At 44.8% G+C, this 24,764-nt stretch overlaps 1 protein-coding gene across 7 annotated transcripts in view; it reads left to right on the plus strand.

The window, feature by feature from the left end:
* TRIM16 (tripartite motif containing 16) overlaps positions 1-24,764 on the plus strand; it is a 173,761-nt gene that overhangs the window by 125,103 nt on the left and 23,894 nt on the right. For 6 of the 7 annotated variants that reach the window (XM_044453913.1, XM_044453919.1, XM_044453914.1 and 3 more), the window contains 4 exons: positions 4,645-4,679; positions 7,833-7,950; positions 8,226-8,309; positions 21,738-21,833. In XM_044453913.1, the coding sequence (XP_044309848.1) occupies positions 8,259-8,309; positions 21,738-21,833 (147 nt within the window). In that variant the 5' untranslated portion in view covers positions 4,645-4,679; positions 7,833-7,950; positions 8,226-8,258. Of the gene's footprint in view, positions 1-4,644; positions 4,680-7,832; positions 7,951-8,225; positions 8,310-16,468; positions 17,154-21,737; positions 21,834-24,764 lie in introns of those variants that run through there. The other variant, XM_044453912.1, reaches the window with a different exon arrangement.

The raw sequence follows: 24,764 nt of genomic DNA on the forward strand, positions 1-24,764 counted from the left end.
CTAGCCTTCTACTTTCTGTCCCTTCCTACTCCTTGGCCTTTCTCTCCCATTCATCCCTTTATCTTGCTGTGTCTCTCTTAATTCGCTATTTCTTTTCCCTCTACCTCTTACCTCTATGTTATCCGCCCCACCCCCAGCTTTGTTCTTCCTCTCTCCTTTTGCCTGACTTTCTTTCCTGTCCACTGAACAGCTGAAGGAGAACCTGATGCCCTGGCATTTTCAACCTTATATTAAAAACATCTATTCTGAAAGAGGCAGGGGAGTTGAGAGTTACGTGGATGTGACTGGAGATTCCCAGCATGTTGGGAACCACTGTTCCGGAACAGAGACACATTGTTCGTATGCAGCATCAGCAAGCGTGACTAGATCTCACCACTGATCGAGGCAGGCCCAAAATGCAATCTAGAACCTGTCCAATACTCTCATGTTGCCGACTGCTGCAGGGGAAGAGGTCATGGTGATCAGATGGGAAGGAAGCTTCTTGACCCCCCATTGCTCTTTGCATTGAGGAACCACTGACGAGGTTCTAAGGCTGTATCATATTTCGTGGCATGGAAGATCCATGATCGGATGGCACCATTATTTGAGATCAAAGTTTCACAACAAAGTGAAAGGGATTTTGTATGAATTAATGTGTTTGTTTATTTATTTAGAACATTTTTATGCCGTCCCATTCGCAAAAAGCCTCGGGGTGGATTACAAAACAAATAAACAATCTTGCAATACTCTCAAAAATCTGGAGACATCTCGGCACCGATATAAAAACCAATAAATACAATCAACAATTAGCAAATAAAATAATGTTTAAATAAAAAGGTCTTGGCCTGGCGCCGAAAAACAAATAATGACAGCGCCAGGCGGACCTCTCTGGGGAGCGCATTCCATAGATTGGGCGCCACCGCAGAGAAGGCCCTCCTCTGGATACTCACTCTCCTAATATCTTTCACGGAGGGTACCCGGAGAAGGGCCTCTGCCGCTGATCTCAAGGGGCGGGAGGGCATATATGGACGCAAGCGCTCCTTCAGATACCCAGGTCTCAAGCCGTTGAGGGCTTTATAGGTGATAACCAACACCTTGAATTGGGCCTGGACTTCAATGGGGAGCCAGTGGAGCTGACAGAGGACTGGGGTTATATGAGAACAACGCCCAGCCCCTGTCAGCAGCCTGGCAGTTCTGTTTTGCACCAATTGAATTATCTGGACTGTTGTCAAGGGTAGCCCCATATAGAGTGTGTTACAGAAGTCTAATCGGGAAGTTACCAATGCATGTGTCACTGTCACCAGGCAATCGTTCTCCAGGTAGGGACACAGTTGATGGATCAGCTGAAGCTGAAGGAAAGCGCTCCTCGCCACCGCCGTCACCTGAGCTTCTAATGACAGCTCAGGGTCGAGGAGCACTCCCAAGCTGCGAACCCTGTCCCTAAGAGGGAGTGCAACCCCATTCAGGACAAGGTCCAGGTCCCCTACCCTGAAGCCCGGACCACCTACCAACAGGACCTCCATCTTGTCTGAATTGAGCTTCAGTTTATTGGCCCTCATCCAGCCCATTACCTCGGCCAGGCACTGGTTCAGTACAGCCACCGCCTCACCTGGATTGGTTGAGAACGAGAGGTAGAGCTGGGTATCATCAGCGTACTGATGATTCCGCAGCCTACACCTCCTGATGACCTCTCCCAGTGGTTTCATGTAGATGTTGAATAGCAAGAGGGGCAAAATGGACCCCTGCGGAACTCCATGGCATAGCTGCCATGGCACAGAGCCATAGTCCCCCAGCACCACCTTCTGGAATCGGCCGTTGAGATAGGAGTGGAACCACTGCAAAGCAGTGCCTCCAACTCCCAATCCCACTAGCCTATCCAGAAGGATACCATGGTCGATGGTATTGAAAGCTGCTGAGAGGTCCAGGAGGACCAAGAGGGACGCACTCCCCCTGTCTCTCTCCCTGTACAGGTCATCGTACAGGGCGACCAAGGCAGATTCAGTACCATACTGGTCTGAAGCCAGACTGAAATGGGTCCAGATAATCAGTCTCATCCAAGAGTGCTTGGAGTTGTCCCGCCACCACCCACTCTAACACCTTGCCCAAGAACGGGATGTTGGCCATCGGTCTGTAATTGGTGGCCATCTCTGGATCCAGGGATGCCTTCTTTAGGACTGACCGGACTACCGCCTCCTTCAAAGGGGCACGTGCCCGGCCATCCCTCAGAGAGGCGTTGACAACCTCCAGGATCCAGGTCCCTATCCCATCCTTGGCTGTCTTGAGTAGCCAAGATGGGCAAGGGTCCAGTAAGCAGGTGGTGGGACATACTCATCCAAGCACCTTGTCCACATCATCAGGCTGCAACAACTGAAATTCATCCATCAATTGTGGACCAGACGGCAACATTGGCACCTCCCCAGAAGGTTCTGAGTCACTAGTGGAGTCCAGCTCTTGACAAATCTGAGCGATTTTCTCCTTGAAATGCTTGGCAAAGTCATCACAGCGGGCCTTCAAGGGTGGCACGGGATCTTTCTTGGGGCCTGGGTGAACCAGCCCCTGTACCACCTGAAAGAGCTCCACCGGATGGCATTGTGAGGAGGCAATGGAAGTGGAGAAGAATTTCTTCTTCGCCGCCCTCACCGCCACAGCATAGGCCCGATAATGGGCTCTTAAGTGTGTTCGGTCAGAACCCATGATTTCCTCCACCTATGCTCTAGATGTCTCCCAGCCCGCTTCATCGCCCATAGTTCAGATGTATACCAGGGGGATGAACAGGCTCTGCCAGGCAGGAGAGGACACTTAGGAGCGATTGTGTCAATAGCCCTGGTCATTTCCCCATTCCACAGTTCGACCAAGGCATGGGCAGGAGCACCAGCCTTATGGGAATTCCCCCAGGGCCTTCAGGAATCCATCCAGATCCATCCGGCTCCGGGGGCGGACCAGCACAATCGGGTCCACACCCTTACAGAGGGAAAGGCCGCTCTTGAGCTCAAACCTCATGAGGAAGTAGAATGTATAAACCGCCTTATATTTGAAACTGACTTTCAAATGGTGAACAATAAGGAACAACTATAAAAATGGAAAAGAATAAAAATATTTTAAAGCAAGTTGTATTGATTAAGTTAGTCACTCAGAGCAAACATTAGAGTACGTAAGCCTGGGGCTGACTGGGCTGCCCCTAGAGGTAGACCTCTGGCCCCATTGTAGGCTCACTGGCTCCACCACTCTTCTCCTGACCTTCCAGCTTGGACATTGGACTTGCTTGTAGTGGCCTGAAACAGGCAAAGGGAACTGCGGGAAGCATGGCTCACTGCTGGGAGGCCACCATGGTGCTGTTGGGCCCCGTGGTCACTTGAAGGCTCAGCAGGAGAGCAGTGGTGAGAAAAAGGAATCAAGTAGGGAAAGGGTTAGGAGTCATCCATGGGCAGGTGAAAGGTCTCCTTGTCTGAGAGAGCACATGTGACAGGAAGGAGGAGGAAGAGGAGCTGTGGCAAGGGAAGGCACACTCTCCTCGGCTCTGGGAGCAAGTGATGACATCAAGGATGGTCATGACTGGGTCCATTCCCAAGAGTTCTCTGGCATTGCCCTCCTTTTCAGCATTACAGCTTGTCTCTTGCTCTAGACAGACAATGGAGGTAATGAAGAGGAGTAAATGCTGTTCCTCATCTGCTCCCTGGCTCTCTGCCTGCTAAGCAAGCAAGTAGTAGTAATGATGAGAAAGAGGAGGTGGTGGAACAGCAGACTCAGCAAATGAGTCTAATTAAGCTGCCTTGCCCAAGGGCCTCAGAAACCTGGAGCTGGCACTGTGTGCTGGTGCATGACATAACCTGAGCAAGAGGCGGGAGGAGGACAAGCAAATGACGGATGGCTAAGCACCTTTTCCTATAGGAGGAGCTCTTCCCTCCTTCAGGGACAGGGAATTGAAAAGTGTAAAGATGAGATCCTCCCTTGTCACAATTGTTCCTGACATTGCTGCATTGTTTATCTTGATATTCATACCTGAAGTCATTTGATATTTGATATTGTTCTTTGATATTATATTTTCAGTTTTGATTCACTGGATTATGTATTTTTTATTTTGGATTTTGGTAAAATGTATGTATTTAGGAATTTGCAAACTACTCAGAGAGCCCAAAGAGCTATGGAGTGGGATAGAAACATAAATTGAAATGAAAATGAAAATGAAAAGTTTCAAAGCATGGGAGAAAGGGGGAACTGGAGAGCTCAGAATGTGAGTTCTGTTTCCAGTTCTCAGAACTTGAGTTCCACAGGATTCAGAATATTCCAGACTTGGAAAAGGTACAAAAATGTGTAATGACTGAGGGGCTGGAGGAACTTCAACAACAGGAATGTCGAGGAATAGAGGCTCGCAAAACCAAACCCAACTAAAATGCAGCTGCTGTCTCTTCACAGTTTGTGATCCATTTTGAGAATCTCTCTCTATCAAGAGCAATTCTTATTCCATTGATAACTTCCTAATGCTCCTAAATCAGAAATAGCAACTTCCTTACAAAAATAATATATATATATATATTTAATTTTTAAAAAATGTATGGGACTCGTTAGTTTAGAAAAAATGTACAGTGGGGTGGGACAGAGCATGTATAAAATTCTACATGGTATACAGAAAGTGAATAAAAATATGTTTTTCATCCTCTCTCACAGTATCAGAAGTTGGGGCCATCCCATGAAGATGATTGGTAAGATATTCATGTTCTTCAGTTTCCTCAACTTATTGCAATAATCGACATAACATTTGAATCAGTGCAGCCCTATCCCAGTATACATTAACTATTCCTAAGTACAGAAGAGCGTTTACTCTGGCCTGCTTTAGTGTGGTACCACCAGCCCTGTTAAAAGGATGACGTTAGAAGCATGTTAAAAGACTCCAGTCCATGAACAGTTTTGTTTTTGTGCTGCTGGAACAGTCGACTCGGTCGAGCATCCTTTCTGTCCCTCATACACACAGAGAAAGAGAGTCCCCTACTGCAGCTGATGCATGGACACTTTTTTCCCATCTCAACAAATGAGGAGGTCTGAATGCCACGCACGCTACCTTCCTCATGTAAATTGTACTCCCACCAGATTGCCAAAGAGCTGCTTGATGGGTTGGTCAGGAACCACCATCCCTGGAGGATTCTGACCCCTTGTCCTGAGAAGAGGTTGTGAAGCTTCCATCTTCCTAGAACCAGTTTTTCCAGAGGAAGCTAAGGGGGTGTCCCCCACATGCAGAAGAAGTTCCATTACCACCCGCAGGTCATAAAGGCACATTGTCCCGACCTGAGATGGTTGTGACAGACCAGGCCTCTTGAAGGCAATGTAGAGCTAGGAGACCAGAATTTTCTGTTTAAGCTTCAGTCTTGTTCTGAAGTTTATTGAAACAACATACAGACAACCCTGAGTGGCTTCCAGCCCCAGCACCACTTGGAACTTCCCAAGGTGTAGCTCTCTTACCACTGATTCTTCCTAAAGAATCAGACCTGGCCTAACTTGATCTCTGCCCAAGGTCTGACCCCTAGCAGAATTCTTTTCACCCAAGCTACACCACAGAGTATAAATAGAATCCATGGTCTGAAATGGGGTACATGATTTAGCCAGAGTGATGTTGCATAGAGAGAACCATCCAGATCATCTAGGTAACTTTATTCCGTTTCTCTCGCCCAAGCTGGACCAGGACAAGGCAAGAAAGTGGCACTGGAACCAACAGGAGATGTTGAGAGGAGAAGGAAAGTGCATGACCATTGGCATATGTAGTCCTCAGGATCTTAGAATAAGCTTGGGTTATACTGGAACAACTTCTGCTGCTTCTAGGTGAACGCCCAGGTCCTATAGTGCCTCAGTGCAAGCAGCTTTCTGTTGTCTATGGCCCATTCGATGTGAGTGAGAATGATGGCTGCTTTGGTGCCCATTCTCAAGGACTGCTGGCTGGATCGCAGAAGAATCAGAATCAGAAGGTGCTGAAGATCAGGAGTGGGCCTAAGAAAGTGGGACTTGAAGCTTGTCTCAGGGACAGACTCCCCAGGTGGCAGGCAGCCTCTGAGAATAACAGCTGGTGGGAAGGGACTTGGGACAGGGGAGATTCTCAGACTCAGATGGGGCAGGCATGATTCTTCACCCCATGACACACCCCTGCCAATTAGAGGATCAGCACACAGAGAGGAGGAGTGCCTGCTCTCAGAAGGCCCCTCCTAAAGGGTTGGGGGCCAGACATGCTTGTAAGGCGAGTTCCTGGAGGTGAATACGAGGCTGGGTTCAACCAACCACTCTGTGTATGCTCAGAGATACATTCTGGGTGCTTTGTGCCTGTTGGCCACTAAAGAATGATTTGCAAGGAAAAAGGCCTGTGGCTTTTGAATGTGCAAAGGAGGAACCTCGGCTCACAGCAGCCCCTTCCTCAGCACTGCTCCCTCTCGCTACGTCCTGCTGCAGGCTGCCAGTGTCCCTCCATGTCACCTTCTTCTCAGGCCTGGCCAGGGCTGGCCCAAGACATTTTGTCACCCGAGACAGTCGATGAAAGGATAACCTCATGCCTCCACTCCAACTGCAGAAGTACAGTCCAAGCAGAGTGCCCATTGAGCCTTACTGACTATCTCCTCCAAACCCCCTGCCGCGACTCTGTGGCTCCCCAGCGACTGTCCCACTCTGCCTAAAGATAGGTCCAGGTTCAAAATTTGCCCAGCCGTCTGCGGTCACTCAGCCATGCTGCTTGCACAAGGATCATCATACAAATAGATGTCTGATGGTTGTTTGCTAAGAGAAAAGGGGGAAGAAGGGACTATCCGTATTAATTATACTTCTAATCCACCCAATAAGTAATATTCTCTGTTGCTGGTTTAGATCAATAACTTAATGTAAAATATAGAAAGGGCTAAACAAAAGCTGACATATCCTAAATGGCTAAGCTACATCAAAATGGAAATAGAAACATAGAAACAGAGCAAGTCAGAAGGGGTCTCCCGGGTCATCTAGTCTGACCCCCGGCTCCAGCTGGCTCCCCTCATGATACGCCTACTATGTGCATACCCAGCCTATCCTGGAACACCCTCACCGGTGGGGCTTCAACCACCCACTGTGGAAGCCCATTCCATGCCCCGGGGGTTCTAACCATCAGGAAGTACTTCCTGGCATTCAAACTGAACCTTGGTTCCCTGAGCTTTGCTGCACTGGAACATGTCCTACCCTCCACTGCAGGGGGAAAGGGGTCAAAACCCACCTCTGTGTGCCACCCCCTCACATACCTGCATGTCACTAACAGGTTCCCTCTGAGTCTCCCCTTCTTAAGGCTGAAGAGTCCCAGTTCCCTCAGCCACAGACAGCCATGGACATTCACTCTGACTTCGGACTCAAGGGGGGATCTGCCTGCTGAAAGACAGTGCAACTCACATCACTCAGAAGACAGCACAACCCATAATGAAGGGTTAAGATTGTGCTGAGTAAGGGTTGTCACAGAACTGTGTGTCGTACTGTGGATTATTGTGTTGTCTGACCCCCGCTGTACTAACAACCCATGGCTTGTTTATCACAAACAATCCAAGACAAGAAGCCATGGTTTGTTGCTGAGTTGTAAACTGTGAGTTCTTCCCCATGGTTTGTTATCTCAGCCACATTCAGGCAACACAATAACCCATGGCTCAGCAACAACCCACACTCAACCATTGAATATGGGCTATAATCTTCCCTGTACCCATTCAGCGCAATGTGCAGACATGACAGAATGGATGCCTATTGTGAAAAGTTCTTCACACTGATAATGCCTCCTAGAGATAGTCCAACTTCTCTCAGCTTTGTAAATATGTTTCCATCTTTGCTTTAGACAAAAGTCAATAGAGGCTGATTCTTCTCTTCTGCTGCAGTGCTATCCTCAATTAGTCAAAACCAATTTGACCAGTTAGTCAAACCAAAACTTGCCCAGCTGTTGTGTGGCTTCACATGCAGGACTCCTCTGCTTCAGCTTCCCCTCTTCCGACTTCGGTTAGTTCTTTATAATTTCCCCTCTGTGATTTGAGCTCATTCGCCAAATGTGCCAATTCCAGCACGGCAATGATTTCGTTTGGAGTAGCAAGGTGGGCCCACATGCATGATCTCTTACACTGGGTGGGGTGGGGGGTGAGGAGCACATGTTAGGCTTGCTTTTAAATTATGATCTTCCAGGAATATGTTGCAGTAGGTGGGGTCACTGGTTATTCAAGGGTGAGATCTGTACAGCTATAGATATTGAGATTTTTTATTTTTTATTTCTTGCATAGCAGAGAGCACACACACCATGAAACTGGAGCAGGATGAAGCACACAAAGCCATCTGGGGATGGAACAATGCGTGTGCTAGCAAAGGTAACAGTGACTGAAGGGCAAACATGCTTTAATAAGTGTAGGGAGATACTGTTTTTACTGTTTGGTGTATGAGCATGGAAATATTCCTGCTCTGCAGAGAATTTGTTCTAAAGCTTTGTATGCATAGTCTGAAGTGCCTGATCCTGCCTAATCTTGCAAGCTTAGCAGAGCTGGGCTTGGTTGAAATCTGGATGGGTGACAAAAATGTTGTGAACTGGCCAGAGAGCTTTGTCTACAGGTGGTATAGAAATTTAATGTAATAATAATGTATATTTATTGTATTTTACTAAACTGAAGAATATAAATCAATGCTAAACACAAATCAGTATTTCAGCTGCTTCGGAACCTTTTTCATAATTACTTTTACAGTAAATTAAAACTGAAATATAATATGGTAACTAAAACAGAAAATTAAAATGAGGCAGGGAAATGGGTTTCAGATTATCAGAATGATCATGCCAGAGAATAAACCAAGCATAAACCAAGTGGTTGGATTCAAGACAAAGCAAAGTACAAAAACTGAGAACAAAAACAAAAGCATAGAAGAATAATATAGCAATAATCGAGGTAGAATCTGATCAAAGAATGAATCAAGAGTTGGATTGCATTAGAAAAAAACGATGAGATCAAACATTGGTAATAATCTCGGAGGTGAAAATGAAAGTTAGGTCTGCATGGCCAGAGAGGGCTAGAGATGAAAAATGAGTGAGGATGGCCCAGTGAATTAGACCAAATCCCTAAAGCATTTTTTTCTTTTTTTGCCCATTTGCAATCCTGCCAAATTTTAATCTAGAAGCAGCAACCATTTAAGCCACACTCTTCCTTCTAAGAGACAAAGGTTCAGCCTGCACAGTGCCTGTTTTCAGGAAGACTGAAAACATCCAGTCCATCTGGAGACTGGTGTTTGCCCTTTTTAGGACCCTAACTTTCCTACCACCAGGTAAAGGGCAGCTAAGAGAAAAGCCCACCGGCACTGATGTGGGAGTAGCGGGTGGGTTGTGTGAATGCACAGATGACCACTCAAAGAACAACAGTTACAGATAGGCAACCTGTCTTTCTTCTTTGTGGCCTCAATGCATCACACATGTGGGTATCTATCAAGTGTACCAATGAAGGTGTTGGGAGGTGTAGTCATTGAAGGATGGATGACAGAATGGCACGGCTGGAAGAACAGTCTTGTCTGACCTTTACTTCAGGCCAATAGTGGTGGATGAATGTGGATGGTGTCAACCATGTAGCTGCCCTGCACAATGCATCTAATGATATGCCTGCGTGGAGAGCTGTCGATGCTGATACTACTCTGGTAGAATGGGCTTTGGGTTGTTCTGGCCAGTCCAAGTTTGCTAGTTGGTATGCTAATTTAATTGTCTTTATGATGCCATGCACTAGGTGTTGTGAAATGATCAGCTCTCCTTTGGACTGGTCTACCTATTTGATGAATAGGCATGTCATCTTGCAAATTTATTAGGTATGGGATTGGTAAAATGCCAATGCTCTATGGACGTCTAACGTGTGAAGAGTTCTTTTGATGTCTGTATAGGGTGATGGATGGAATACTGGAAGCAGCATTTCTTAATTTAAGTTGAAGTTAGAAGAAACCTTAGGGAGGAAGGCAGGGTCCATACGGAGGACCATATTCTCTTTGTGCAACATGATGGATGACTGATTGGATGGAAGGATTTGGGTTGTTAAGATCCTTCATGGATTGTCATGAAGGGGGTTTGAGAAGGTTGAGGAGTCTTCAGTGGGACCCTGGGAGGTGGAGACTGCAGACAGGTACTCCTTGATAGAGCTGGGTTTAAGTCATTTTTGGTGCAGGCACTGCAGGAACTCTACTATCTTTTGTATGGATGCTGTGGTTGATTTGAATGAGTGATCCTTCACAAAACTCTTGGATTTGGCCCATTTGGTGGAATAAGAATGCCTAGTGTTAAGACACAGTGCTGCTTATAGGATGGTTTGGATTCAAGGGTCCAAGCAGTAGTTGTGGCCATTAAGTAATTGGCCATGTTGTCAGGGGAAGTTTTACAGTACGGGGCTGTAGACATTTCACGCTCCTCTTGGATGTTAGATTTAGAATTTTGAATAGGTATAGGAGCTTGTATGTTTTATGCAAAGATGGTCACGATAAAGGACAAAAATGGCAGGGACCTAACACAGGCAAAAGAGATTAAGAAGAGGTGGCAAGATTGCACAGAAGAAAGAAAGATCTTAATGTCCCTGATAACCATGATGGGGTGGTCGCTGACCTTGAGCTGGACTCCTGGAATGTGAAGTCAAATGGGCCTTAGGAAGTCTGAACAACAACAAAGCTAGTGGAGGAGATGGTATTCCAGCTGTGCTATTCAAAATACTAAAATACGATGTGGTTAAAGTGCTACACTCAATATGCCAGCAAATTTGGAAAACTCAACAATGGCCACAGGATTGGAAAAGGTCAGTTTACATTCCAATTTCAAAAAAGGGCAATGCCAAAGAATGTTCAAACTACCGCACCATTGCACTCATTTCACATGCAAGCAAAGTTTTGCTCACAGTCCTACAAGCTAGGCTCCAGCAGTATGTGGACCAAGAACTACCAGAAGTATAGGCAGGGTTTTGAAGTGGCAGAGGAACTAGAGATAAATTGCCAACATGCTGGATCATGGAGAAAGCTAGGGAGTTCCAGAAAAACATCTACTTCTGCTTCATTGACTATGCTAAAGCCTTTGATTGTGTGGATCACAATAAATTGTGGCAAATTCTTACAGAGATGGGAGTACCAGACCATCTTATTTGTCTCTTGAGAAACCTCTATGTGGGTCAAGATGCAACACTGAGAACTGGACATGGAACTGCTGATTGAGTTGAAATTGGGAAAGAAGTACAGCAAGGCTGTATAGTGTCCTCCCGCCTATTTAACTTATATGCATTAATGCAAAGTCCAAAACAGTGAAAGAGTAGAGCATGTATTTTTGATGGAATAGAGTAGGTCATTCTTAGGAGCAGATAAAAGTAGCCAGGCATGTAAGTAGGGGTAAAAGTGTACTCATTGGAGTCGCAAGTGTGTGCACACACCAGCCATACACATGGCAAATACTCTTGGTCCTGGGGTTGGACTGAATGAAAACAAATGGAATGCAAAGGAATCAGAACTGTCTTGGAAGGGGGTATAGTTGAGATGGATGCGTATATGGAAATACAAATTCGTCAAATCTATAGATGCGAACCAGCGTCCTCCTCATAGTAGAAGAATACGGTGTTGGACAAGGACCAATCGGATTGGCTGGTAAAATGCGCATAACTCAGGGCGGATCTTTGAAATGCCGCATTAGGGAAGGTTTTCTGAAGAGCTCATGGTTTCAACCCACTGTGAAGCCTTCCAAGGCTCAAGGCAGTGGGAAGATGCTCTTTTTGGAACCACCAGCGAACCCTGACCTTTCTCCTGAAAAGCCCATCAGGGCCTGAAATACACATGCCTGAATAGAGGTTTTCCGAAGGCAGGATTCAGCGGGATTTTTCTCACCAGCTCTTTTTATCCCTCTGCTCTGAACTTTTTTTCCTCTTCAACTTCTTCCTGGGGACCCCCGTTCTTAAAACTGGGTATCTTTTCTATATATCTCTTTCTGTCAGCCCACTCGGACAGCCTTCCATGTGTCATGGCAAAGGATGGGATGTTCTGTTTTTGACCTTTAGCCTATCATGTTCGTTTTCCTGGCATAGCCTTTTTTAAAAGGGCCATCTTTCTACTATTTTTTGATTTGGCATGTTTTTGTTTTGTACCTTTAGACTTTATTTCAACTGGATTGTCCTTCACTTACAGGATTCCTTTAGATATTGTCTGTCTTTTTTCCGTTCAGATAAAGGACGGCTCATCTCCAGGCCACTTCCAAATATCTTGATATTCCACTATTTTTTTCTTGCAAGGCTCCCCAGTTAATTCAGGGAGCCCTCTTTCTCTACATTTTATCCTCATACCTATTCTGCAATGTAGGTTAGGCTGAGATTGCGTGATTGTCCTAAAGTCATCCATTGGACCTAATGGCCAACTGATGGGTAGAATCTGGGTTTAAGTTTCCAACAGTCTAATCCCTCCCAACTCCAGCTGCATGACTGTCCTAAGGACATCTTTGAGGATAGGAACAACATAGGAAAAAGATCAAAACATTCTCTTTCCCAGCATTACTGGTCTTAAACATTTGAACCCTTCTGTGCTTGTTTCTCTAATCATTGCATGATCTAATAAAGATTTTCTATGTCATATGAATTTTGTGCTACAGAGTCCCAAGGTTCTTCAGGCCAGAAGTGGAATGCTAGTATTCACTTGGAGGTCAGTGCTGCATTTTCCGAATGAAAAGTCAGCCTTTGGGGTGGAGGATTCAAGGAGAGGTTGCCCATGGAGTTCATCATTGCCCAACCAATCTGAGACTCAGAGTCCTAAGTAACAGCTTAATGAACCTTTTCTGCAGGCATATTTACATAGCAATGCAAAATGATAGGATATGTTTCAACCAAGTCCTTCTGGGGCATGAGTCAGCACAGCAGATAGTGCAATCAGCTTTAGAAAGGCATTCACCTTGAAATGTATGTCAGGTGTTCTATAATTATGAGAAAATTATAGAACACCTGGGTTCAACAAACAGGTTCTGGTAAGCACATATGACAGATGCCAGAAGCATAATAAAGGTAACTTCCATTTTTCTAAGAAACAATGCACCAACAAATAGGGTTGCTGGGTTATTGCCTGGAGATTCTGTGTGGGCCTTTCAGTGCCCACAATCCAAGTTCACAGAGATACAGTTATGAAAGACATACAGTAGCTCAACATACTTTGCATCTGATTCACACATGATAACAAGCCATGGTTTAATTAACCACTGCTTGCTGAAGCATGGGTTCTTATTATGTATAAACCCCAAACTATAGGTTAATTACAAGTAATTAACCACAAACATTCCCCAAAGAGAACCCATGGTTTGTTGCAGGGTTGTAAAGTCTGTGTTGTAATTACCATTACATGTGAACCCAGAACTGGGAATTCTTCATGTTGTGCCAGCTATACAGGCGGTGAGCAAAAGCAGTGAATAAAACTAGCTGCTTTATATGCCACTGCTACAGTGTGACAAGATCTTGAGGGGTAGATGGAGGGTGCATGTGAAAGGGCTGGGAACCAAACAACCCAGGAATGGGCAGGAAGGGGGGACAACCTCTGGTTTGCTCAATTGGCTGGCAGTCAAATTGTGGGTTAACTCTTAAGTAGGACAACGTATGAGTTAATTAATCCATGGGTTGTCATTGCATGTAAGTCAGGTCACACATTTCCCTACAGAAATGATAAAAATGTAAAATTTCTTTGCAAGCTATGTCTTGACAGTAGTAGCATTGGTGCAGTTCTCACGCACACGAGGAAACAGAGAAAACCAAGGCTGGGGAGTGAAGGAAAGAATGATGGAGAAAAATATGAGATGAAACCCTTCAAACATTTTCTTGGGTTCACTGTTAGCTCTGAAGGCAAACTGAATATTTGGAATCTGAGCATCCCCTGCCATGCTTGTAAGTCCTAGTGTTGGCCTGACTTGTTTTGTTTCTGGCTGGCAGGGGGTTCTGGGGCCAGGTACATGTGTGAACATCCATCAGACCTGGAGCTGGGTCTTAATCCAAGCTCAGCTTCAGACCTGTCAGATTACACTTACTAATGCACCATGCATGGTGACATAAGGAAAGGATCATATAAGGAACACCCTACATATGCTCTCAAGTAAATGTACATAGTGTCACAGCTACTGTAAATCTCATCCCTAATTTGATCACAATCTTTAACCACATCATGACCAGTGTATTATTTCAACAGAGCTGCTGGCAGTATGGAAGAGGATTATAAAAACACCTTTTTAATGGGATTATTGAAAATCAGGGGTGAGGAGGTCCGCCTTCCTACAGAGATGATTGGTTGGGGGGGGGGTCACTTAATGGCAGTGGGCATGGTTAGAAACAGGAGCGGGTCGGTCCAGTGCCAGAGGTGGATGGAGCTAGAGTCGTGCAATGTATTTCAATGAGCAGATTCTTATTTAGTAACACTAATTTTTAGTGCAGTTCCTCGATTGGAAATGTCCTTTGCTAGTTCTTTCCCCAGAATAAAAAGATTGCTTCATTTCCCCTTTAACAAGAAAGTGTAGAATGCAGTAAGAATGCAAAAATGAGGAAGGAAAGGAACAGGAGGATTCCATAGCTGCTAAATGCAGGCCCAGGGGCTATGTGGCTGCCAAGCTGCAGGTTGTTCCCCATTCAGTAGTCTGGGGAGTGGCCATTGGCACAGTTGCCCCCAGAGCCTTCAGCCTGTGAAGAGAAAATGTTGTCCAGCTGCCATGCACAGCCCAACAAATTTCCTTTTTTGCTCTGTTTGCATGAATTTGCATATATAAAAAGGACTAGCTATGCTCCTTCGTATTAGTGGTCTTATTCTGTTAAAAGTCTGGCCTAACTTGCTCTGCTTCTGGCTGTTTAGCTCTTCGTGACTCAGAAAACTTTGCCAAGCCCTTCACTTTCTAGATTCATTCTGCTTCATTCAGCCACGTTTCCCTTCCTGAAAAACTACGGTCTATATTTTCTCATTTCCTTGTTTGTTCCTTATGCCTTTTCCCTTTTGTATCATAGGTATTAGACTGTAAACTTATCAGCAGGGGCTCTATTCATTTGTAAGTACATTTTTAAAAAATCATCTAATGAACTTTAGGCCAGGGGCAGGCAGTCTTTATGGAATGTAGGTATATTTGTCAATTTGGGGAATTGCCCTGGGCACTGTGACAAATTGCAGTTATCAGAGGCAAGAGATAAAAAAAACAAAAACTGGCACAAAAGCCTGAATACAAGGCAGAGGTGCAGTGTGAGCCCCCATATTTCAAACAGATCCTTTGAACCTACAGTTTTCAGCACCAGCCTCTTTCAAAGCAATTACAGTTGCTGGTAAGAAAATAAATTAAAAAGGGAAAGAAAAGTGTATGGGAATATACAGCTGCTTAAGTAAAAGAATAGATCCTGAGAAAGGTATATCCAAACAAGAACCCACAGATGAACAGTTTTACATACATTAAAGGATCCAAACAGGTATGGTTGGGCACTGTGAACCTTGCTCTGGTCTGCAGGAATCTTTAGCTGCATTCATGGAGCCTTACTCACAGGCCGAAGCAGAAGATTTGACCCAGCCATGAGATGTGGGAGTGCCCAAGTGTGCCTGGCCTCCCACTCCCTAGCACACAGGCACTAGAGACTAATACAGCCTCTTCCCACAGCTGGAAGACTTGACCTTGAGGGAGGCTCCTGTTATCAGCCAAGGATGTTATCCCTGGAAACAGACCATAGGAGGAATTCTTTGCTGAAGAGGGTGCTTCAGAGGTGCCTATTCTGGTCCTCTGCTGAATCAGGCAGAGCAGAAGTGCCCCATTAGGCATATAAGCATGTGAGAGACAGGCTTCCCTGCCAGGTACCAATGTCCGATCCCAATCCTTACAGGGTAGGCTCTGTCAGTTCCAATTACACCTGCAGGGGACAATGCACTGACAACCTAGAAAGCCAAAGGTCAAGTCTGAACTTTGTGTGACTCCCTTGCTGGGCCGCCCTTTCAGGGTTGGCTTTTGTTCCCACGACTCTTTGTCTGGGATTTTGTCACAATCTGGGTTGGAGTATCTGTATTGCTTCTGAGAAAGGTGAGAGCCCCTAACTGGAATTTCAGCAATAAAAGGTCTTGTTGATACTGTGTCTTGACTTTGGCAGGAGCAGGCTGAAACAGGCATACATATTTGCACTTTTATATGTTTATACACATTTGTTTCTCACCTGATGTCCTCCCAAGCCACATTCCAGTTCCTGAAAGGCAAACGTTGGCTAATCAGCATCACTAAAAATGCAGCTTAGTTAAGGGATATGTAAACTGTTCCAGGTATTTCCTGACCCATGTGCCAGCCTTTCTGGGAGAGGGGTGGGGGAAATTTGGGGCCCACGCCTTTCACGTTGAGATAATGTCATCTTCAGGCTGTTGTTTACCTACAGATCTCTTAACAGGAAGTGAACAATCATGCTACCTACTTAGTTTATTGGATCATAAGCCATGTAATTTTTCAGTCACGCATCTGGAAGGTGGAAGGAAGGAGTTAATATCCTGAGGCACCCAGCCTGTTAGGAGTGTTCAGGTGTGACTGTTCTTTCATTTCTTGACTGAGTGTAGCAACAGCACAAAGACCCGAGAAAGCAGCAGCTGCTGGAGTTACAGAGACCGCTCCAATCAGGAAATATTAGAAAATGGCTGACCTGGAATCAAGTTGTCCTGAGCTGCTGTCTCAAGAACAGGCATGCAATGACTCCATCCCAGCTGCAAATGGACCCCAGATCTGTGAGGAAGAGTGTGAGAAGGTAGGACTAAGAAAAGAAAAGGAGCCTCTGTCAGAACCTGAAAGGAAAGACAGCCAAAGCAATGGAACCGACTTGGGAGGCAGGGTGATTGAAAGTGAATCCAAAGAGGAACCACCAGGTCAGCCTGCTGTGATCAAGAAAGGGGAAGAAGTGGAAGAAGAAGAGGTTCTTTGTGACTTTTGCTTGGCCGGGAAGGTGCAGGCAGTGAAGTCCTGCCTGACTTGCATGGTCAATTATTGCCAGGACCATTTGCGGCCTCACCTGGAAAATGCCAAACTACAGACTCACAAGCTTATGGATCCGCTGAAGGACATCGACATGCAGAGTTGTGAAGCCCACAAGAGGCACCTTAACTGGTTTTGCCATACTGATGTTGTCTGTGTCTGTGAGGAGTGCCTTACTGATGAACACCAGGGACACAAGGCTGTGACCTGTGCAGTGGCCAGGAGAGAAAAGGAGGTAAATCGTGGACTTGGGCTTATCGCCAATGTGGTGGTGCAGCAGGAATGCCATCGGGCATGCTGAGTTGCTGGGAAGGATGGAACCTGATAGCTCTCCCTTCCACATGGTCATGGCTTGCTTGCAGTGAGAGGCCAGAGTGAAGCAGAGCAGTTCTTGCTAGAGAGACGTTTAGGGCATACTCATTAGGGAGAAGGCGCCCTTGAACACAGTGAGACTTGCTTCTGAGTAAGCATGCTTAGGGTTATGGTGTCCATTTGGGAGATCTGGGGTTTCATAGCTTTGTAGCAGCCATATTCTGAAATTTTGTCCATATTTATTTTAATAAGGAGGAAATGTCTAGCAATTTTGGACAAGCAAAGGTGGGACTTGGCCTGCTTTCTGTTAGAAAATGGCCATATTACCATGTGTGGTCTGTGCTCAGGGCCCGCTTGCATTTCCTCTAAGCTCATGGCAATGGTGCTTTTTGCTATGTGGAGAAGCGGGAAGCTGGCTGCTGACAGTCACATGCAGACCTTGGCATAGATCAGCTTTTGGTGCTTGGATGCAGATGCTTGAAAAGCTGTGACTGGGTATCAAATGCACATTTGGATCCATGCACAGGAAGTGGAGGGATCTTTACTGTATTCCAGAGAAGTATTTGTTCTCCCTCCATAGGTTCATTTCCCGATGCTCTGGTTTCCAAGCTTTTATGAAGGTTCTTTCTGCCCTGCTTTCTCGAACTGCTGGACTGACTAGATAGCAATCAATCTTTCTGGATTAAGCTCACTGAAATCTCTGAATGCTTGAGCCATGAGAAAAGCTGTCTGAAGTCAATTAAGAACTCTTGAAACTTTCACTCAGAATGGTCTTTATGTCACCAGATGGAGACGGTGAAAAAGTAGTAATAGAGTGCATGTGTGAATGCTTATGATGATGCAGTATTATTTTTATCCTCACACTGATATCCTACCTTTCTCCAAAGATCTCAGAGTTGTGTAATCGGATTTAGTTGTATTTAGAATTACTTTAAAGGTCACTTTAAGGGTAGAAATCAAGGCTGCAAGCCATTACATTCCTCATGCAGATCTTTAGCAAAAAGCAAACAGATATACTTTATCAAGTTTAAAAAGTAGTCCTAAAACTATCATCTCAAGAGTGGTCCATAGTCTGAGACTGCTTGCTTGAAGTTTGGTACAGTTTTAAACAGACCAGGACAACTGTTTTGCTCTGTCTGAATGATCCGTTCGATGCCCCATATTTCCACGCTGAGACACTCCAAGCCTGAGGCTTTTCTAACATGAAAATAATTCCAGAGATGGCTGTTAATTACTCAGCTTAGGTGGAGATGCACATTAATTGCCGTTATGACTAGCCGTGTGGTGGGTGTGAACTCTTTGCTTTTTCTGACTGTCTTCCTGTTCTCCAGGAGAGGATAAGTATTATTTCATATTTCACATTTACATCAAAGCAGTTCATGCCAGCTTCTTCATCACCATCCACTAGTTTGATTTCTTACTATCTCTGCTTTGCTGCCTTTCGCTCCCAGAGGTTGAAACCCTTGGAATGAAACCAAAACTCCGTTTACTGTTCTGAATCCGGTTCTGGTCCTTATCTCAAGACATACAAATATAACATTAAATTATATGATTTAAAATGGGGCTGGGCAGCTTAGTTTCATGCAGGCCTTGGCCTACTTTCACAAGCTTTCAGCATGTGGTCAGTTGTGATCTCTGACACGAGTAATCTGCCCCTTTTTTGGTGGCCTGTTGGGTGGGAAGGAAGACAGAGGCAGATGGGAAATGTGAGCAAGAGAGAAGGTAATGGGAGAGAGAGGTCGGGTGGTAAAGGGACAAGCCATCTGCTTTTGAGGCTGGTTGTGCTCACTGTTGGCTTGGGCCCTGTCCACTGCCAACAGAGTACCTGTTCAGGAGAAAGAGCCCTAGTTCTAGTATTATCCACTTTCTCCACACCATGCCTAATTCTGAACTCCTATATCATGTCTCCCCTTCCTTTCTTTTTTCCTTGGCTGTTGTACCTTTCCATCATAGGGAAGTTGTTCCAGCCCCTTGATCGTTTTAGCTGCTCTTTTCCACACTTTTTCCAGCTTTGGAGTATATATTTTTTGGTGTGGTCACAAGAACTGAGCACAGTATTATCAGTGTGGTTTTTGTTAATCTTAGATGCTGTCAAGTCGTCTCTGACTTAGGGTGACCCTATGAATGAAAGCCCCCCCACCCCCCACCCCCAACATGCCCTGTCCTTGATGGCCCTGCTCAGCACTTGTTGACTCAAGGCTGTGGCTTCCTTTATGGAACTGATCCATCTCGTCTTTGGTCTCCTCCTCCTCTTCCTGCCTTTCGTTTTACCTAGCATTATTGTCTTTGCATCTTACTATCTCACGATGGGCCTGAAGAACAACAGCTTCATTTTTTGCCATTTTCACTTCCAGGGATAATTCTGGCTTGGTTTGATCTGGGACCCACTTGATTTGTCAGTTCGAGGCATATACAAACTCTCCTCCAACACTTTTCTTGAATATATCATTTTTCTTCTTGTCAGGTTTCTTCATCGTACACCTTTACCACTCAAATGTAGTGATTATAAATGCAAGAGAGCGGATGATCTTATGCTTGGTCTCCAGTGAAACATACTTACACTTGATTATCTTTTCTAATTCCTTCATTGCTGCCTTCCTTGTCCCAGTCTTATCATTTCTTGGCTGCAGTCTCCCTTTGAACTGATGATTGCTTACCTCCTAGCCAAGGTATATAAAACATTTCACAATGCCAACTTCTTCAAAGTTGACATTAAAGTTGTATAATTCTTCAGTAGTCAAGATTTTTGTTTCCTTAATGTTCAGCTGCAGTCCTGCTTTTCCACTTCTTTTTTCACTTTAATCAGAAAAGTGTAGTTGCATGATAGATTTCTATAAGGGTAGTATGACATTGGCAGCTTTATCTTCAATCACTTCCTAATTATACCTGACATGAAGTTTTCCTTTTTCATAGCAGCCACACATTAAGTTAACATTTTAATCAAGGTGTCCACCGTATCTGATCTTTCTTTGTCAGTCAGAACTAGCTCCACTCCCATCTGTTTACACTTGCAGTTGGAATCTTTTAACTTTATATTTACTTTCACTGTACTAAATTTGCCATTTTGATGTCCATTCACATGGTTTGGAGAGATCCTTTTGGAGTTCCTCACAGTCCCTTTTTGTCTTAACTACCCTAAATAATGTTCTATCATCATCAGACTTGACCACCTAGAATTATATGACAGTTAGCATCATGGAGCTAAAAGGTTAGCAAAAAATGCACCCACAGCAAAAGCTCAGAACAACCCAAAAGGCTGGTGACAGAAAAACTGTTTTCACATTTTACAGAAGATCCATTAGTGAGGAGGGTATTCTTTAGCTCAGGGGTTGCACATGAAATGTGAAAAAAATGAAGATAATGAGAATTAGAGCAAGACTCCAGATCCTGCTCTATGAACTGTGTTGGAACAAGTTCATACAAGAAAGGAAGCCCTCTAGGGAACCTGGCCCCAAACTAATAATTTGTTCTGGGCCCACAAAACCAACTTGCAGTTAGTGCAGGGTAAACAACATTGGGGGAATATACTTCAAAAACAAAACTAGGTAACATTCCAGCTGCTGCACTTTGCACTGGGTGAAGACTTGAATACTTTTCAAGGGTGGCCCATGCAGAGTGCATTGCAGTAATCTATTCTAAATGAGGCCAAAGAGAGTGTCCCGATCTATTTTCTCTAAGAAAAGGGAGGGGAGAGTGTGACATAGATGGGGTTAAACCTGTCAGATGGGGATTTGGAAGATACAGCTTTTAGTCCCCACTCAGCCCTGAAGAGGAGAATTTGGGCCAGTCACTGATTGCCAGCATAACCTGCTTCACAGGGTTGTCATGGGATTAAAATGGAGAGAAGAACTATATAAACTGCCTGCTGGGAGCAGATCTTTCGCTCTCTTTCCTCCTCCCCCCTTTCCCTTTTCCAAACAAACGAACTCTTTCTCTATCTCCTTCCCCTCAGCAATGAAATATGTCCTTCCTTTTACAAGATGAATTGTTTTTAAACATCTTTACTTGGTAACCTTGAAACTGCAAAGTCAACTCCCCTCCACCCCTCCTTAGAATCTGAAGGATTCATTTTGGAAGGCCTAACTTGAAAGAACTGGGCCACCTTTCTATATCACACTATAGGAATAAAGTGGGATATAAATATAATAAATAAATGGCAAAGTGGCATACCTGTCAAACCTGTGCAAAGACACTCCTACCTGCAGCTATCATTGACAACCCAGAAGCAAATCTGGGTCCAAGAGTACTTCCTAACTGTGATCTTGATCCTACACGGGGAGTGAAATCTCACCCAGAACACCTGTTCGCAGGTGAGCTTTCCTACAGACCAAAAATGCCTCTGATTTGTCAAGATTTATGCTTTGCACAGAACATCAAGCTTGGCCCTAAACGGATGCATTTCCCACAGGGACTGTTCACAAAAGAAAGGAATGCTATAATTTGATTCCTGAATGCGAGGCGTTGTTGTATTATCTCTATCACTAACATCTGATTTATCTCTCTGCAGTATGAACTTCTTCAGCTCCAAGCAGAATATGACTGGAAACTGAAGTCAGCCGAAAATGCAATTGTTAAACTGCAGAAGAATTCAGAGTCTATTGTGGTATGAATTTTACTAAAGCATCTCACTTCATTTCAAGACCAGTCCCTGGTGGGGATAGCATTGAATTAGCTTTATTGTTGTTCCACACTGAACAAGGCTTTGGGGTAGTCTTGTCATTGATACATTGTTAGAGTTGCATATAAGGTGGTTTCTCTTGGGACCTTGGGAACTTACTGAGTTGTCACAAATGGATCTGGAAGAGGATTGGCCTTCTGCCAGCCCAACTTTTATATGGATGGACTTCTTCAGATTTACCTAGCAGTGGTGGCAACAGCAGCAATGCCATTGGTAGAAACTGGCATTTCAATTTTTTGAAGTGTCCCAAAGGACCAACATAAGTCTTCCCACAGCATTTTGGGAAATTTAAATTGTGACTCCCAAACTGGCAGTCTGGTAGGGGGTTCCCAAACCAGCCCTCAATAAGAGTGGGCCATGGAGGGCCCCTGGCAGGGATGATGGGGTGCTGAGGGTGGGCTTGATCACCCTCTTTCCCTTCTAGAAGAACTAAAGGCAGTGATTTATCACAGAGATCTTCCTTTCTTGACTTGCTCCTCTTTTCTTTTCCCCTACTTTCCAAAAATATGGTCATGTGACCCATTTTCATTATGGTCACAATCCACAAGTCATACATTTCCATATTTCTGCAATCTGTAGCACCCACAAATTTGTAAACCACTTCCATGTTCCCCAAGAGATGTATCTGCTGACTGCATTCTCCCTTCCCCTGAAAGGTGCATTTCCCTTCCTCCCCTGCCAAAACCAGAGTGGATTTATTAGGAGCATTTCAGCCCATCCTTCTGCTGCAAAAAGGGTCAGCCCTCTGTACCAGGTGGCAGATTATAGATGTAAAGTCACAACAAAACATTGCTTGGCTAAAAGCCTCTAAAATGCAGTGCAGGGAAAAATGCAATATGGGAAGAGCAGAGCATACAGAGCAGCGGAAAAAGACAACTGTAGGGGGAGTGTGTGTTTGTGTGCATGCGTGTGCACGTGTGTGTGTGTGTGCAGATGTTCAGTATTCATACAAATCAAAGTTCCTAGGAAACAAAATGATCCTTATGTGGGGACTAAGAATCTAATCCTATATGCACTTACTTGGGAGTAAATGTCATTTAACTCAATGGGATTGAAGTCTAAGTAGATAGTATCTATTTAATCATTACATTTCTATATTGCCTTTCTGCCAAGGCACCCAAGGTGTTTTACCATTTCCAAATACTTAAATGAGAAAACCATTGTTACCAGAGGGCAAAGCATATAACATCAGAATATTGCCGTCTCTGGGCAAAGGAAGGCCTCTCCAGGGCTTCTTTCTGGATGAACCAAAAAATAAACATTATTGGGATCCCATGCTCCAACAACCGGACCTCAGTCAGAACTCCAGCTGCAGCATTTTGTACTACCCAAAGTTCTTGGACACTTTTCAAAAGCAGCTTCGCATATAGTGCATAGCAGGAATCCAGCATGATGTGACCCCGTCAGATGAGGTCAGGAAGTCAGATCTCCCAACAGAAGAAAGCCCATCCTGGTGCAACAGCCTAGGCTGCGCCAAACCATTCCTGGCCACAGCCACCATCTGGCCATCCAAGAGCAAGGCTGGATCCCAGAAGGTTCCCAAGCTGTGGGCCAGGTTCTCCAAGAGGGGTGCAGCCCAGTATGACATAGACTGTGAACTCACTACTAGGTCACTATTCCTGCTGGAGTTCATTGGGTGCAAGGACCAACACTTCGGAAATGGGCAGAGTGAAACTGGAGGCACAATCTTTATGCAAATTTTCCTTGATGAGAAGCAGTCTGATGAGATCACCAGCAGGGCAACCTCTGCCTCACTCATCCACATAGCAAGAGTTTCCCACAAGGTTGGCTCTTGTTAAAATAACTGAGGAGTGACTAATGCAATCCATTGTCATCTTCTGAAACGCTTCTTAAGAAATAAAGCCTTTTGCTATCCTGGCAGTCACTGGAGGAAAGCAAAACATTCCCCTGCTCTGCTCTGTCCTTCAGCCTGAAAAAGATCTACTTCTGCAGAGATATCTGGAACTACATTAGTCTGACAGGTTCCTGCTTCAAGAGCAAATTTGATCAGAGCTCTAGTGTAGGGATGGATGGATCTGTCAATGTCAGGTTCTTCTTTTTCTAATCTTAAATTAACTCTGAGGTTATTATTATTATTATTCCCCATTACCCTATAAGGCTTTCTGGGCAGTGTACAATATAGAAGAGAATAAAGATATCAACATTAATATAGTGAACATTTCCCTACAAATCTAAGATACATTTCCCACATAAATCTTCCTAAAATACATTAAATCATAATAAAAACAAGTATTATAAATGACTTAAGACATAAATCATGGCTCTTACACAAAAGAATATATACATGAAACATCTGCACAGATATGAACATCTTTCCTATCATGCCATCCTTTTTGGTTGAGAAGCTCTTTCTGAAGTGTCCGCCCTCTTATTTAAACCCATTTAGTTAACTTCACTGGCCTCCTCAACTTCTTCCTTTTTAGCTGGTTTAAATTAGTCCTTGCAATTTTGCCACTTTGCTTGCTAACCTGAAGAATTGCCCCCCCTCCCCCATGGCATGTGGAAACACTGTCATTGCCAAGCCCAGTAAAATGACATCTGTTCCTGCTTAGATGATGTACACATTTCTCACTTAAGCGGGCAATCGTAAAAACCCCGAAGTCAGAAGTGCGCCATAGACACCATGCCGACCAGGCTTCAAGCAGGTGTCAACTGGGTGTCCAGTGGGCAGGTGCCTGCCCTGGCGGGCTTGGGCAGAAAGAGAGGGACTAGCGCTTGGCTGCCCAAAAGCGGCCAGGAGGATGGAGCCTGGCAGCAGCTGTGTCTTCCTGCTGCCACCCGGCAGCTCGACAGCTGCAGGAGGCAGGCAAGAGGGCCAGGCAGGCAGTGGGGGTC

The sequence above is a fragment of the Varanus komodoensis genome, unplaced genomic scaffold (genome assembly GCF_004798865.1).
Source record: "Varanus komodoensis strain SLA01 unplaced genomic scaffold, ASM479886v1 scaffold7_1, whole genome shotgun sequence".
NCBI lineage: Eukaryota > Metazoa > Chordata > Lepidosauria > Squamata > Varanidae > Varanus > Varanus komodoensis.